This window comes from Coccinella septempunctata, chromosome 2 (assembly GCF_907165205.1).
Source record: "Coccinella septempunctata chromosome 2, icCocSept1.1, whole genome shotgun sequence".
In the NCBI taxonomy this organism is placed as follows: Eukaryota; Metazoa; Arthropoda; class Insecta; order Coleoptera; family Coccinellidae; genus Coccinella; species Coccinella septempunctata.
Window position 1 is genome coordinate 13537906 of NC_058190.1, and position 17751 is coordinate 13555656.

The 17751-nt window shown below is 36.0% G+C and overlaps 1 protein-coding gene across 2 annotated transcripts; it reads left to right on the top strand.

The window, feature by feature from the left end:
• The first annotated feature begins 109 nt into the window (after positions 1–109).
• Positions 110–17166, top strand: LOC123308313 (putative ribosome-binding factor A, mitochondrial). 2 transcript variants are annotated; one of them, XM_044890919.1, is made up of 7 exons: positions 110–294; positions 350–545; positions 8982–9150; positions 14558–14694; positions 15799–15909; positions 16005–16139; positions 16768–17166. In XM_044890919.1, the coding sequence occupies exons 1-7, from the start codon at positions 173–175 to the stop codon at positions 16927–16929; spliced, it is 1032 nt and encodes a 343-aa protein (XP_044746854.1). In that variant the 5' UTR covers positions 110–172; the 3' UTR covers positions 16930–17166. The 2 variants fall into 2 exon arrangements, with proteins under 2 accessions (XP_044746854.1, XP_044746855.1); XM_044890920.1 differs by having other exon boundaries at positions 155–294; positions 342–545.
• The last annotated feature ends 585 nt before the right edge of the window (positions 17167–17751 follow it).

The following is a 17751-nucleotide window of genomic DNA, read 5'->3' on the forward strand; positions in this document are numbered from 1 at the left end:
AATTAGATTATCAGATTACTCTGTAATCTGTGTCTATCTTTCTTCATCTCTTCCTTTTCGTTTTTAGGATGATCTATGGTTTAGTATATAACCTTTATCTAATCTATGATATAACCTAAAAAGATAACATTAAATAATAAATAAACAAATAATTTTTAATTTTAACAAAACAATGGCAAGAAACTTAATATATTTCAAACCATTCTGTAGATTAGTACATTTATCATGTTTCAATTCTGCCAATATTCACAGAACTTTTCGTAAAGTTCTATCATCAAATACTTCAAAGAAGAGGTAATAGAAATTCATTTCGAAATTTGAAAAAAGTAATCCAATCATAGTTTTTTAGGAAATTAAAATTTCAAGATTTTCCGGTACTACAAAGTTCTAATAATTTCAAGCAAGTGGAAGAGAAATATAAATTCAAACCTGTCTTCAGAAGAGTCAATGTATTGAATAAAATGTTTATGAGATACATAACTGATTTAATCGTAAATGGCGAATACTGGGAGAAATATAGCAATCTTGGAATCGAAATAACAAAGGTTGGTGGATTGTTGAGATCAACTTATCCGCTGCATAATTAAATTAGTTGGTGGTGAACATGATGAAATTTACAGAATATGTATATATTTGCCTCGATATTTAACTTTATAGTAAGCATTGTAATTTATATTATTTTCTCAATAAGTCAGTGAACAATATAAGAAAAAGATGTCATAACAAAAGATTTGCTGATATATTAGACAGTGATTGAAAACATTCCACTCTTGACTGTTGGTTTGTCTAATTTTCACTCGAGTTTTCATAAGGAGCATATTAGTTCTGCCAAATATGAGGTGACTGTAAATAATTCAATCGTTTGAGAAAAATAATATTTGCAAGGAAAAGTAAATGTCTACTAAATGGCAAATGATCTTGTTAAGTCTGTTGATGTTGAGAATCTGGATGATGGTTTGAATTTTTTTTCTCCATAACAAAAAAAATGCTGATCCAATTGAATTGAAGCTCAGTAGATTATTGAATAAGTTCATTGCTCAGGCTTTCCGCCGACAATTTAAAACTAACGTTTTATCATAGTTCTAATTGAAAAACATCATTTGATAACCATGCAATGCGAAACTCAATTATTGCGTTGTTGTTGGTATTTTGTTTGTTTCTTTATTATGGATAGGATGAACTCTATGATTTTTCTTGCGGAACGACGTGAATAGCCATTTTTTTTCATAAAAATCGATATATTATCTTCGTAACTATTGCAACAACGAAATAAATAACTGAAATAAAAAATTTAGACAATTTAATTCCTACGAGAAAAACAGGTTGTTACAGCGGTGTGCCGAATTTAAGAACCCGAAAAACGTTTGCATATTACAGATTAGTGGGACCTGTCACGGCAGCCAAAGAGGTCTATTGTGGCACACAAACAAGCTCAGAGAGCTAAACTTCTCCCTCCAGTCCCATTTTACTAAGGAAAGAGGGGAAAAATGGGTCTTGCGTTCCTCTAAATCCAGCTTGAGCTAACGAAAGATTCCAAGTCTGGCCCTGTCTCCCGATGGGCAGTCACAGAGGATATGATCAATGCTTTCCTCGCCCCACTAGGCCAAACCTGCAGAGTATTTCATACATGATGTTGAGTGTGTGTAAGTGAGCTGTGAGCCTGCAATGTCCCGTGAAAACAGCCGTTATATATCTTAGATTGGTTCTAGAAAATTCAAGCTGTTGGTTGGTGTGTAAACAAGTAGGCACCAAGATGGCCCTGTGCGAGTGGCGCATTCCACGACTGCGTCAATACTATAGGGCTAGGCCCTCTGCTTCATCCAGTTGTTGGTTCGCCCCTTACTAAAGAATTAGTAAATTGGTTCTGGCATCCGTCAGAGCATCCAGTTACTTGTTACCTCTGAAGCCTGAGTGTCCAGGTAGGTTCCTGTCTGAAATGCTGTCGCTAAACTAGCATTGAACTTGGTCAACGGTCCACGACTGCGGACTCCGGTCCTTATAGATAGAGTTGCTTGTGGCAGAGCCAGTCTTTCTGCTGGGAAGCAGAGCACTGAAGTTCCGTCCTGGCTGGTTCTTGTAATTATCAGGTCAGTTCTCATGCCCATCTCCTCGTAAGCCTCCAGTTGGGCTAAGAGCTGGTTTTGCACGAAAATAAGTTTGTGAGGATCGTTAGATTGTAGAGCCTGTGAGATGTTACTCTCGTCTATCCATGTACAAAAATGTTAAGGGGAGCGAAGCATCTCCATGGAGTGGATCGAAATGCCCCTGAAATCTTGAGGCATGCCGTTCTCTGGAGTTGTTTTGGGTGTGTTTTTGCGTTCTGTGCAGGACCACCAGACGATGCAGCCGTAAGTGACTATTGGTCTAATCACCGTGACATACAGTCAGCGGAGCTGCTTCGGCGCTATCCGAGTTTTTCCACAAATTCTTTGACAAGCTCAAAGGGACTTTGTGGATGAGTTTGTCCACATGGCAGTTATAACTTTAGCCTAACAGCTTTCACACTGCTGCACAGAGGAGCTCTGTTAGAGCCCTTTCCGGGTTTTTGGGACTCGTGTTGCTAGTCGGGTCCGGGGTGCACCTCGGCTCCCTGTTGTCGATCGGCTTCTTGTTGTCGATTGGATTCCTGATCTAGCTACACTTCTTGTCGGAGTAGATGTTGTTATTCTGCATTACCCATGTACTTCCGTAACGTTCTCGCCAGCAGTACCGCTTTATGCATGACTCTATAGATATTTTCGTCCAACTGAAGTTTCCTCAAATTCTCTGGTAGTGTCTTCGATATCAGGCCTGTAGATGAAAGGAAATATTATTGTTATTATTATTCATCATCATCATCATCATTGCTGTATCCCGTTGCCCGGAATGAATCTACAAAAAGACCAAAGAAGGAAAAAAAGAAAAGAAAAAGAAAAAAAAGAAAAGAAGAAAAAACAATTCATTATTAAATACATCAAAAGTCGAGAGTTCATGAAGAGCTCTGTATGTAACGATGAGGTCCCCACGAAGTCGACAGTCCCTGACAGTGGACAGGGAGAAAATTTTCAGTACTTTTGGGCAGTCGTGATGATACCAAGCATAGGCAGTCTTGTTGCCAGGGGCTGTACAGGGTGGGCAAAATTCGTTGTCTACTGAGAGGATCTCGAGAACTATAGCAGCTAGAAGAAAACGGATGACACATTTCCGAGCTCATTTTCGGAGAAACAAAGAATGGTGAAAACCGCAGCCTCCTACGATACTTCATTTTTGAGTTTGACAATTTCGTAAAGTTCTCATATCTTTTTTGTCTTTGAATTTACAAATCTGAAACTTGAACCTTCTACAGGCACTTTTTTACGTAGAATCCACTGATGAGCTCAAAATATTTTTTCATTTCGAATCATTAGGTGAACTTTTATTTTTTTTAAATGTAAATTTTTATCGAATTTGATATTTTTGAATTGGAAAAAAATCTTTTGTCAGTAGATTCTATGAATGAAAGTGCCTAAGGAGGTTCAAGTTTCAGATCTGTAACTTCAAAGTTCAAAGACAAAAAAGTTATGAGAACTTTTCGGAATCTTCAAAATCTCAATTTTTGTTTATAACTCGAAATCTGAAAATGATAGGCCGATTCTGTTTTTAGATTTGGTTTAGTCACGAAAGAAGATTTGGTCATCCGTTTTCTTCTAGCTGCTATAGTTCTCGAGATCCCCTCAGTAGACAACGAATTTTGCCCACCTTGTACAGACTGAACGCCGAACTCCGGGCACCCTCTGCCTGTTTGGAAACTAAGATTATCGCCGCAATGCGTACTTTTGATATTCCTTGTGCTCAGCATTGTGCTGATACAGTTTGATATGGTAAGAGGGACATCTCTCACCTCACACTAAAGACTCAGTGAGGGCAGCGTTGAAGGCACCTTTGATATCTAGGCTGTTACTGAAGTCTCTGTAATTGAGAAAGTCGAAGATTTTGCCAACAAGGTTGTTGGGGGAAACGTCTAATGCAAGGATCATGGCGATAATCTGTACAGTGCATCCCATTTTGGGTGAGACAGCCAGGTTTCTCGCTTGTTGTTCAAGATAGCCTTGCGGTTTTCACGTTCCTGTCCCACTTTTTTGTGAAACCCAAGTTGGCCTAATCAAATTTTGCTTAACTGTTTTCGTTTATGAGATACAGGGCGATTTTGGAAATTGATACTTTTCGGACCCTTCCTTTATCTCCGAAGTTATTTGAAATAATGCTGAGTTGAAAACTGCGTCTGATACAGAATTCTGCGTAGAATCCAGCTGTTTCACCCAAAATGGGATGCACTGTAGATTCAAGCATATGCGGATGACATAACATAGTTGTTTTGCTAACTGGCGGCGACGATGCAGCCATCTCAGTTGCCCTTCAAGATACATTAACCATCATTCAAGGTTGGTGCGAGGAAGAGCAGTTAGGTGTTAACCCTGGCAAGACCTTAATAGTACAAATATCCAAATTTTTTTCAGTTACCGTGCCTGGCAGAAATCTTAACTGGATTCCGATCTGGATAAAACCATCAACAAAGCCAAACACTGTTTCTGAGCTTGTCAAAAAATTTGTGGAAACGCACACTGCATTGCAGCGAAACAGATCCAGTGGCTGTATGTCATGGTCAGCAGAGCGATCATCGCATTATGGCAGCATTGTCTGGTGGTTCTGTGTAGAGCGTCAATAAATCCAAATTTCCAAACATCGTTATGCCTCATGATTTCGGGGGCATTCCGCTGTACTCCAACTGAAGACTGCAGAAAGAGCTTAAGATAGGGGATCAAACCTTCTTTGATGTTGATAATTTTGTAGTGTCATTTTATATAGAGAAGATCATTCAAAACGAAACAGCGTCTTTGTTGGTCGGCAGAACCGAATTATATAAAAACGCTTTGACACGTCTATTTTTGATTCCACAGGGACAACGTGTAAGATCAAATTGATAACCGTTTTCGCTTTAATCTTTAGTGTTAATACTCCAACCTATTTTGAACAGGGTAGGTGGAGTAAGTGATAGCTCTTACGGAAGGCCTTTCTAGTCTGAGTTCAGCATATTTGATTTTTTACCTATTCAATCCATTCGTTTCCATAACATTTAAATTTTAAACAACGTTGGTTTTCCTTTAAAACATCTTGTTTAAATCAATCGAATTTTTACTCATTCATTTTGCAATTTCTATGTTAACTGCTGTGCTTAGTTTTGAAAAATTATTATTTCATTTCTTTCTGCTAATGAATTTTTGCCTTAATCAGTACATATTATGAAAAAAAATCATCTGCCGTGTCTGTCTGTTCGCGATAAACTCAAAAGATACTGAACGGATTTCCATGCGGTTTTCACCAATAGATTGATTCAAGACAAAGGTTTAGGTATATAATTTGTAAAGATGTTTGTAATATGACGATAATTACTGAAAATATCGAAATGAGTCCGTTCCTTTCTTGCCGACGTTGAGCGAAATATGAGAGATAGAGAAAAATGAAAAACGTTGTCGAGTACGAAAAGTTGGCGATGTCAAATACCTAACTTTCCAGAAGAACTCACAATAAACAGTCTTAAAAATGAATATTCGATTAAAATATTTCTCCCTTTGAAGAGATTTGACACCTTATAAATTTTCTGTGTTCATATGGGAATGTTGATATTTATGCGTCCGATCGAACAATTCGAAAAGTCCATAGGGGGCATATTGCATTTTGAGTGATTTACATATTATTGATATCGTTCCCTATAATATCTGTTAAACAATGTGTGGAGCTGGTGGAAGCTGGAGTTGTAGTACAGAGATATATTGAAAACTCAGTAACCATCATAATTTTTCTGCAACCTCCACAATTCATCTCTTCTCAATTCACCCGCTAGGTACTACGAAAATCAATGCGACATACAAATAAAATAATTATTTGGGAAGCTGTTGAATACTTCTATGTTCGATTACCCATGACAATAATGCATTAATAGGAAATTAACCAATAAAAGGGTTCATTAACAGCAAATTTCGTTTACGTTAAACAGTGCTATTATTAAGAGATCGGCGGAAATGAATATTTAAGGAACGCATAACCGTTATTGCACCTGCACTGCTGGTTTTTGACAACATGGGTTGCTACCGCTCTTTAAAAATCGGTAAAAAGATACAGATACAAATTGAGTAATTTTTATGAATTTTTGGTATACTGTTAACGTCGGACCAAGTTGGACAATTTTTAATGGGAAATCATATTTCTGCACTATACAATAGAAGAAAATAGATGTTGGTATCTGAGGCCCAATTGTCATGAGTAAATCATTGGCGACTATGATCCTGAGTGTGTTTCAAAAATGTACATTTTTGAAATATTTCTCTTAGTTTTCTTCCGTAAAATTTATGGATTCAATTTTCCGCAAACTCATATTTTATAAGACTCTCCGTCTTATTTCGAAAGGATCATCAACTATAAATATTGATTAAAACATTTATTCAGTATAGAGCTTGAAATTGTCGTTAAAATCATTCTTGATATTGATAGTTGACGCAGATCGACGTGACGTTACGCACAAAAAACTGGAGAACTGTTTTCCATAGACCCTGTCTAAGATGTCTAAAACTATGGTGTAATCACTGATTCGATTTGTTTCACGTTTTGTCTGGATATGGGATCAGCTTCGTTTTTCCCACTGTAGGTAGCGCTTTTCAGAAATTGACAGTTTATTGTCAATTGATATTTCAAAATAATTCGAATACATTCCTTCGACTTACGAATGTGCAGTATTTATATGCAATTATTGGTTTGTGAAAATGTAATGTAGTTTCGAGAAAGAGTGTAGAACTTTTATTCCTCCATCATGACGTTCAGTTTTCTTTGTGGATAATCAAGAACTACAGCTTTAGAATTCGGTGTTGTTGAACTATCACCACTCTGTTGCTAGAAATTGAGGTAATACCAAATCTCAGATGAACGGACGGGATGGATACAGCTAACAGTTTTATAGCAACTTACAAGGCATTGTATTGGATATACGTAATGTGAATTTTGAGCATAAATGCCATGAATATATTGAAAAACAAAATAAATTCATTCGAGCTGTTCTACGAATATTCTTCACGAGTGTATTGTGAACTCCGTTTCGTCCAACAAAATATATTAGATATTTAGCTAATCAACTGTGTTTTATTGAAATAACATTGAATGGGGAATACTCCTTCTGGCGAAAATGATGTATTTTTTATGAAATATCTTTGGAACGTCACATTTTGAAATAACCATTTCAACCGTTTCCCAAAAAAATTATTTTAAGCACTTAAAAATGAAAAATATAAATGGGTATTTAAAATTTAAAGCGTTTCATGTGGATTGCAAAAGTTGGCAACATCGACTGAAATATGCCTTGATAATAAAGGACAACAAATACATTATCTTGATGAGATAGACAAAGATGGCTGTCTATGAAGTCTGGGACGAACGAGGAAGGTCGTAAAATTTTAGGGGATTTTTATGGCCGGTTCCAGTTGAAGCTCGCCAGTAAGTAGGCGCCTGTAGATCAACAGCTGTTATTTTATAAACAAGCTGATCGGACATTGTTCTTTTCATTGTCTTGCATGCTCTGTTGCCAAATCGTTAACTCCGCACAAAGCGATTTAAATTTTAAAACCCCATATTTGAAGGATGATTTTGAAAAATTCATGAATGAAACTCATAATTATTCAGTTTAAACTTGCATATGCAGTGATAACCCAAATTGAGGAGAATTCCCCATTATCCTCACAGATAACAGAGTAGAAGATAGGTACTCCTTCGACAGTGTTAAAAATATCTGCAGATTTGTTTTTACAGCGAAAATTAAAGTGTGAATCACAAATACTTATTTATTATTATAATAGCTGAGATCTCTTTGATCGATCGAGTTTAATCTTATATCAGAACAAAATAAAACGAGAGAGTATCATTGACTTTCTTCGGTAGAACAAGGATAGAATAAAGCGAATGACATGGTGGCACCGCCACGAAACTAATTCCATATCCCCGATTTGGAGAAATGTTGATGCTTAGAAAAAATGACAAGTGCACAGACCAGTGTTTTAGACATCTTAACCCCGTCTTACTGGCACGATTTGACGGCAGTCGACGGATACGTCGATCGGTCTTTGAATTCTGCACTGCATGCCGTCGCGTCATCTGTAGAATGTTTCTGCCTTATGGTATTCGAAAAACCAGAGTCCAAAGCTAAAGTTGTTATTGAATAATGAAAGTTCGAGTTCTTGCTTACCGTAGCAAAATTTGAGGTCATACAACTTTTGGAGTTACACAATAGAAAGAATAAGGCTAGCCGCACATTGAGGGCAGTCCAGCACAGCACAGCAGAGCCTAGCCTAGTAGAGGATTTTGTAACAAATGAAATTAAAGAGAACGCCGCATATTGGACGTAGCAGAACGCCTACGCGACTTAGTAACTGTACTCTGTCTATCCTGCGTCGGTTGTGGAGTGCGCATAGTTTCCTCTGCAGATTGACCAAAAATAGAATTGTTAATTGAAATGGAAATAAGGTGCTTTACGATACGAGTAACAACGACTACATGCCTACAAAGTACAAGGATGAAATCTGGGAGGAGATTAGCAAAAATATAAAAACAAAATATTTTCTATTTCCGAAACTGATTCCGAATCCAGAAGTAGGTTTAACTGAGCGGCTGAATCCATGTTATTGTAATAAACTAACCTAAAGACACAGAAACAACTATCTACAATCTAGATGGAATAAGCGCGCATCGCTCATATGGATCACATAATGAGTTTTCCGCTATAGTTTCATAATACCTTCCCTATGCTGTGCTAGGCTACGCTACTCTCAATATACGGGCATCATTCATGCAGAGCACAGGAATTATTTTCCTTTGTAGTTACTCCGCTGTGATGTGCTAGGCTATGCTGCCCTCAATGTGCGGTTAGCCTAATATGTTAAATCCGTATCAATTCAATACTTTCCTAATAATCTTTTTTTCAGGTTGGGATATCTCCAGATTACAAGAAGTTGAATATATTTTGGATCAGTAAAAAATCTGGGAATAGAAATGAAGTCTTGAGTTTCCTGGAAGAAAATAGCTTTGCTCTACGACATGAGCTTTCTCAATTGAAAGTTGTTGGAGTAGTTCCACCGTTGGGATTTGTAGAAGGTTAGATTATTGAATGCTATGATTGTTCGTAGTAGAAATTGCCGAAAAGATCAACAGCACCATAGTGTACAGATCACAGACTAATTGAACCGAAAATAGATATAATATAATGAACAAGGTTGCACTCACTACTTTATTTAGGCCCGGTACTTTCACCTTCGAATAAATTTTATTCACTGTCAATAAGTATCCGTCAAATAATTTCCTATCTGAAGGATACCTTATTTCGGTGCTTTCAGATGAAATTATTTGACGAATAACAATTCTTTGAAAACACGGTATACTGCTTTTCACTGATTAATGTAAAATAAGACACCGCATTGTAGAAATTGTCATAATTCCAACTAGAAAGCAAATATTTCGTGAAAATCACATAAAGAATAACCATACATCCAGAATCTAAAAATTTCAACCAATTATGACGTACCGACATTCTATCTATGACAAATAAAATCTTATTAACGAGTTTCAATGACAGATTTATTCGATGAATAACACTAACTGAAACTGAAAAGACTGCATTTTTACTTATCCTAAGAATAAGACTTATCTATCGAATAAATTTAGTTATTCGCACGTGAAAGTACCGGGCCTTAATGAATTAATTAACTCGACATGTTTCTCCTCATCGATCGGCAGCATCAGGAGTTCTAGAAGATCAATCCATAAACATGGATTTTGTCCTAAAATGTTGAGCTTAAGTAAATAGATAGCCCACTCTGAAAACAAGCTTCATTGCTATCTGTATAAGTTAATGATTCAAGTCAAAACTAAATTGAAAAGAAATCACATTTAAAATTTTTTCTTAGTAATCGAAAGAAAACATTTTCGAATAATTTTTAGGGATGAACAGAAAAAGATGTCGAAAATCTCTCCTATAAAAAAAAAAGTTGATACGAATCTTTATATCTCTATTCTCGATTATTATCGACTAATGAAACCTTAAAAATGAGCTGGAGATTTTGGATATAATCTTCAAAGTAACTTATAGTCTCTATAAAGCATGCGGAGAAAAATTGAGGCAGGCATTTGATACGGAAAAGAGAAACGAGAAAAAAGAGAGTTAATACGAATCTTTATATCTCTATTATCGATTATTATCGACTAATGAAACCTTAAAAATGAGCTGGAGATTTTGGATATAATCTTCAAAGTAACTTATAGTCTCTATAAAGCATGCGGAGAAAAATTGAGGCAGGCATTTGATACGGAAAAGAGAAACGAGAAAAAATCATGACAAAACCAAACCAGTATGTTCCATAATCAAGAACGAAACAAGAAACACAAAAAAAAATGAATACAGCAGATATAAGTGCTGATACTTTAAACAATTACTTTTCTTCGATTGCACATGAATGAGAACACAGCAGCTTTCCCATCACACAAAAATAGTGCCATAAAGCTGTTGGTAGGTCATATACCACATTCGCAAGTAGCATTTAAATTCAATTCAACCATAGAATGCGAGATAGCGAACATAATTTGAAACCTAAAGATCAAACACACAAGATATTTATGGCATTTAAACAACTGTTGTGAAAAAAAGTGAGTGATGCTCATGATGATGATGCTGATGATAGAGCCACTAACTATCATTAATAAATGTTTGAAAGGGGAAGTGATTCCAGAATAGATAAAGTCACCGAGGGTCATACAAGTTTGTAAGAAAGGGGATACTAAAGACCCTCAAAATTACAAGCCAATTTCAATACTGCCATCGTTGTCAAAGATTTTTGAAGAGATAATGAAATCTAGACTGATTGACTATTTCGAGGAAAATACATTAATGGGTATCACCAGCATAATTACAAACGGAACAAATCTACCACAACAGCTTTGCTAGAAATTGTCAGCCAAGTTTTAAGGGCGGAAAACGAGGGTAAGATGGCCGAAATACTGTCAAGGGATCTCTCCAAGGCTTTTGATAGTGTTCACCATGGAATATTATTGAGGAAACTAGAACATTATAATTAAAAGACTGCGCTTTACATCTCAGGCGTTCATATCTTGAGAATCGACACCAGTTTATTGTCACAAAAGAAGATAATTCGATGGGGTGTACCACAGGGCTCTATATTAGGGCCTGTGCTCTTCATAATTTTTTTGAATTATTTGCACATGGAATCTTCGTTTGCACAGAGTTTCTTTGCAACCTTGTTGTTCGCGGACGATACATGCTTTTTCTTGAAGGCTTTAGATTTGGAGACACTCGGATTGGTGGAGAAAGTTGTAATCTTCATTCAGTAATATGAGGTCTATTGTGTGTAATTTTCCGGTCTGTGAGAACCGTGCGATACCAGTAGAGCTAGGATCATTTTCCAATACAGAATCTGGATGGTATTTGTAATAAGGAACCTTTTGTGACCTTAGAAGTTGGTATTTCATAGCCAATTCTTGATGTAAAATCTTGTCAACAGCATCATGTCTATTCTTGTACTCCGTGCCTGAGAACATCTGGCATCCCCGAGATGTGTTGGATCGTCCGCCACTGCGGTGTCCTTGGCGATATATTTCATATAGTTCCTTGTAGGAATCACTTGATCTTGATGGCAATGATGAATCCATCTGTCTCAGGAAACAACTTTCCGGAACTCAACCAGTAGTTCGACGCCGATATGTCGTCATAATCATGATTGACCTCGTTCTGGTGTCTCCCATGTAGAGGTTTACCAATCAGTTTCTGCATTTTGCTTTCTGCAGAGTGTTCGACGATTTCAATGTGATCCTGTTGAATCAACCAATGTTACCAAGCTTGCAACCGTACCATCATTCAGATTGCCAACAGTAACACTCCATCGAGAGGGAGTAAATGCTGACCATGGTGTTGGTCTCATTTGACCTCGCCAGAGAAACACAACTCGCCTCTATGGAAAGCGTCCGTAGCTCAGTTGTTGGAGAGTCGGCTTAGGACCGCAAGCCCTAAGTGTAGATGGCTATAAGCCAAGCACATAGTAGAATGTGCTACGGTAGTGCCATCATTCACTGTTGGGTTAAAATTAACAGTGCTGTGCCTAAGGTGGCGTAAGGACACAGTAACGAATCCTACACAAAATAACGAAATTAATTAGATGCTAGTAGGCAAAGTTATAATAATTAATGTTAACGGATTCCATATGACCCCTTCCAATAGCCTCTAGGTATCTGCCGTTCGCCTGAACCCCGAACCACGGTTATAAAGGCTGCGCTTCTTAAAACGAAACAGACAAGCGGAATAAATTTATTTAGAAAAAATTCTCGGGCACGTCGATTTTTGTTTCGAGGGGGACCACTTTTAAGGTCAAATTCACAACTATATCGCGAAATTTTGAACAGGAAAGATAGGGTTTTCATGAAGTCCATACTCAAACGCCAGAAAAATTGAATGTATGGATTGGTATTTATGGTGAACGACTCATTGGGCCAATCTTTATCGATGGAAATCTAACAGGTGATAAATATTTACAATAATAATAAATAGGTACCCTTTAATTGTGGATATTATCGAAAATGACGATCGTTATTTGAATGATCATTTTATGTTCCAACAAGATGGGGCGCCTCCTCACCATGCACAAGAAGTGCGAGAATTCTTGGACAGAATGTTTCCTGGAAAATTGATAGGACCATCGTTGTTTCAAATTCAAATGTCAATATTTCAAAATATCAATGAATCAAATGAAGAAAAAACCAATATTCTGAACTCAGGATGAAAAGACCTTCTAAATGAGGTGAAATTTACCCCATCTTCCTTATTGAAAATTTATGGGTTGTTGTTCTAACACTAAGGGTTGAAGCGACATAGTTGTCGATTTGACCTTAGAAGCTGCCCCCCTCGCAACAAAAATCGACGTTTCCGAGCATTTTTTCAAAATAAATTTATTCCGCCCGTTATCTCGTCGGTTTCGTTTTAAAAAGCCCACTCTGTAGTACATGCGAGTCGAAGCAGAAGAAAACGTTCGCATAAAAAGTCACATTAATTTGGCGTTTCGGATTTCAAGTTCGGGTATAATTGTAAACCAATTAGAATTGTGAATAAGATACTGAAAATCCTTAGAGTTTTCATGAAAATTTAGGATTCAGCTCGTTTCAACCTCTGCTTCAAAAGTTACCCTTTGTCAATGTGTGCTTTCGATTTTTAGGGGTAAAAACGACCCGTATCTTCAAAAAAAAAAAGGAAACCATGAATTGGAACATTTTGAAGATTGAGGACCCATTAGCGTCCCATACACGAACGAATATATCTGATACGTGGCGAGTCAAATCCGTAAGAATAGGATATCTTTTCGTTAAGATTAACCAGGCGCCAGATATGACTCGATGAGAATTTGTTCGAATCATCTGCAGGTTTTAATCTCTCCTTTAGTGGATAATACCTAATATTATTTGTTGAATCATTTTTATGAGTAAGTGGACAAGAGACATCTCAACTGGCAAATAAGTTATCTCTAGGATGAATTGAATGTTGTTTCATTGCTTTGCTCTACTTTCGCCTTCCGTAAATGTGGGACGTGAATTAACCATATGTAGAAGCGGCTAACAGACGACATGGCAAACTTTGGCCAACGTCTGCTCGTCCAAACGTTGGCGCATCGGGTGTATGTAAAACATATAGCAAAGCGACACCAACGCTGGCGCTGGCCAGGGTTCGCCTAGAAGACGGTATTTTCAACAGACATCAAAGAGACTAGTTTAGACTACACACGACACACTGGACATATTTGAAATTATAAGGTTTTTTAACAATTTCTATCTGGCTTGAATGGTTTATGGTATGTATGCCTTAGCTATATAATATGACCCGAGTTTTTTCTTTGCTTAATAGTTTTTGACAGAAATAACGCAGTTGAACATAAGAGTAAGGCAGACGCTGCTATTACTGAATAATCGTTTCACCAATGTTTCTACAAACGTTCACTGAAACGCAGGCCAAGCCTTGTCATGCCGCCTGTATACCACGTTTTTAATTCACTCATAAAATCTAGCGGTCTTTGTAAAGATTTCATTTGACAACAGCAAATGAGAGTTATTATCACAGGCATTTATGTTTTTATTAAGTCATGGATTCACTGAAATAACCCAATCGTCGCTCTCTTACTTAGTTGTATCATAATGATACAGCGAGCGGAAAGAATTTACGGAAAAAAAGTATGTATGCGGCTGAAAAATACTTGCCTTCAAGAATAATCCACTTTTGGTTCGGAAATTACGTACCACGTAAAATGTTATTCTTTGTTGAGGAGATTTTTTTGTTTCTGGCGGAACTCATATCAACAACATCAAAAATAGGTTCGGAAGTGAGGGATTTCAGCGAAACTAGTTCTTGGTTAACGCATTGTTTACCATATTATTTTTTCATTTCAGATTTTTATTATATTTCAGGCTATTATTATATTTAAGATTATTTTTATACTTCAGAATACGTTTTCAGATAAGCATTACACCCAAATTATGGAATTGGATAAAAGAATGACACAAGCTGATTATGGAGAAGAATATGAGCCATTATCAGTCAGTAGATTGAAGCATCAATTAGAACTGTTTTGTCCACTTGAGGAGAATGTGAAGGTTACTTCTAATTTTTTCCACTTTTCATCACTTCTACCAACAAACTTGATGTATTTTATTCATAGAAATATATTAGCATTGATGTAACGGCCTTTAGAGGAGAAATAGCAAACTTAACTTCATGGCTCCAAGTCGAAAACAAGGTTCCTTGTTATCTAGGTTGTTAGCGATAACTATTGAAAGTCAAAAACTGAGTTCACAAATTTATTCGACAATTTATTTCAAAACATCGAAAAATTTATATCCCTGTAAGGATATAAACTAGTATCAGTCAAACGAAAAGTATAGGTGGAATTGGCAAACAATCTACTATAAATAACTGGAATATTTCCTTACTAGTAAGACCAGCAATCTAGTTTCTCGGTGGATCTATCTTTTACCACCAAATCAATAAAAAAAAGCGAAAAAAATCAACCGGATTTATTCAAGAACGACTATTCCATCACGGTCGATGCCGTATGTCTAATATCAATGCTGTTAATTGTTTCTCTTATTTAGAATAGGATGCCGAAGCGAATAAAATAAGCTATATGTAAGAAGGGATGGCCTGACTTCTTACTAAGGATTATAGATTATGGTTTATACCTTGATTTCATACAACGTTTTTTTTTCTATTCAGAATATTTGAGGGATTTCTACACCGGGAGAAATATCAGTTCCAAATAGCAGGTTAGGTAAATTGATGGATATAGTAAATAGAAGGATAGATAAAATATCCTAACAAAATTTTTCTGAGTTTACTATGATAAACTACCTCCATCCATCAATTTTCTTGGCAGGCCATTTTGAACTCGAAAAATAAGGAATACACAGTTCATCGTAGACTGAATAGTTCATTTATTTAAATTATGTTAAAATATTTTAGTCACCCCTCTATGTACTCTAGCTATCAATTTTCTTGGCCGGTTATATTGAACTGACTTCTCTTCTGGAGAAAGAATCCTTAAAACATTCTGAATAGAAAAAAAAAAGAAAAATATAATATGAAATATTCAAATCAAGGATTATAAAACATAATCTATAATACTTGGTGTGGAATCAGTCCATCCCTCCTTCCATATAGTTACTATTCTACTGTTGTACTGTATCAAAAAATCCTTATAGAATCAACTGGAAAAACTTGAGTTGAACAAAGAAGAAGAGATTGTGGATATGGAATTACCGGAGATGCCTGAAAATGTACTTGGTTTACATCGTTCAGATATAATGAAAAAGGTGCGTGTAACAAAGATAACAAATTAAGCATACCTTGCATAACCAGAGCTATCCGATTGGTCATCATTTCTAAGTTTCTTTACGTTGTTTTTCAGATATCGCATCATAAGAAACCACAATCAGTTAATAGTATTTCAGGAGATAGCTTCATGCCTAGGAAATCCGTTGAAAATGCAGAAGACACAGCGTTATCCAGAGATGCATTCAAAACTTTCCTTCATAAACGTCAGGTAAACACATTTCAGTTGTGATGATATATACTTCAAAATTGTGAAAGTGTGTAATAGAAACATTTGAAAGTTACTATACAAATAACACTGTTTATATTTAGAAATAAAATTAAAAATTTTTGTCGTATGAAAATGAGAAAAAACACTTATGTTCTTCCTATAGATGTATATGGAATTGGAATCGAAACGGTAAGGAATAGTCTTCCGTCCATTCCTATTCCCGCTATTGATTTGAATATTGTGCATAGCTTCATATGCAGTGTTATAAGAAACAATTTAATAAGTAAACTTCAAGCAACAACGTATAACAAATCATTGAGAAACGACTCTATTTTTGAATAAATATCACATACTTCCGGATATAATCTTTGTTTATCGCTACTGCATTAATATAAGTTTTCATGAACTCATGAAACCGTGCTTCTGGCGCTTGTGAATCCTCTGGGTGTATCAAATCTACCGATCTTCTGGTCGAAGGCCTACTTTTATTCTTATACATAGCATATTGGTCCCTATTTTGTCACTTATTTAATTAATTCTTGAAAAATTTTTAGGTGTTTCTTTTATACACTCCGTTGAATCATTTTCAGTGAAATTACAATATACAGTGATGCTTTATCAATTTCAGATAATCAGCCAAAAAATGAAGACAGAAGACAAAAATTATACTCCAGATAAGGAATATATAAAAGGAGAATTGGAAAGATCGTTCGAAGAACATTATGATAATATTGAGAAGAACCTGGATAAGTTTGATGATTATGTTGAAGAGGAAATTGATGAGAAGTAAACATTTCATTATCACGAATATTATTACATAATATAATATTATGTTATAAAGTGGCACAGCCAACATTTTGTTTTGGGGCTGCTGTACACCGATCGATAATGTGATTTGGCGAAAGCTTCTTCACCAGAAAAAAATTTGAATTGGTATCTAGCTGCGCCAGTGATGTTATGTATATACTTATTATATTATATTTTCAGGGGTATGCTAATATGTATAATAAAGATGACTGAGATTGAACAATTGGTTTTAGTTTCACCTTGAAGATCAACAACTTCCAGTTTTATGAGTTGAATAGAAATATTAATTACTGAGCTGAGGTCGAACTTTGTAGGACGAATTTTTCCGATAAAAAATGTATCCATGAACTGATAATTTTGTTGAAAAAAATACTTCACAAATTTCACTTACGCCATGAATATGATGGAAGGACCAATTGCATTTCCACCCCGTCAGCAGATGGACGTATCTACCTCAAACGTAACGGTATTAATTTGCAAGAGCATTTGAAGTTAACTCTTTGAGCTTCAAGAGCTTGATATCTGCAGCGTCATCTAATGGAATCGAAATAAATAGCAAAATGAATTTTTTACAAAACCTTGCTTCTTTCGGGAAATATGCCATATGCGTAGAAAGATTTATCAGTTAGTGGCCGTACTCGAGAGAACGGAAATAATTTCCTGCATCACCAATGTTTGCATCAAATTTCTAAAAAATTTTCATGTATTTTATAATACATAATTGCCAATCAGCCCTGCCAATCTTGAGTAATAAACAGTAGGTCCTTTCGTTTGCATAAAAAGTGTAGCACTTTTTTACACTCGA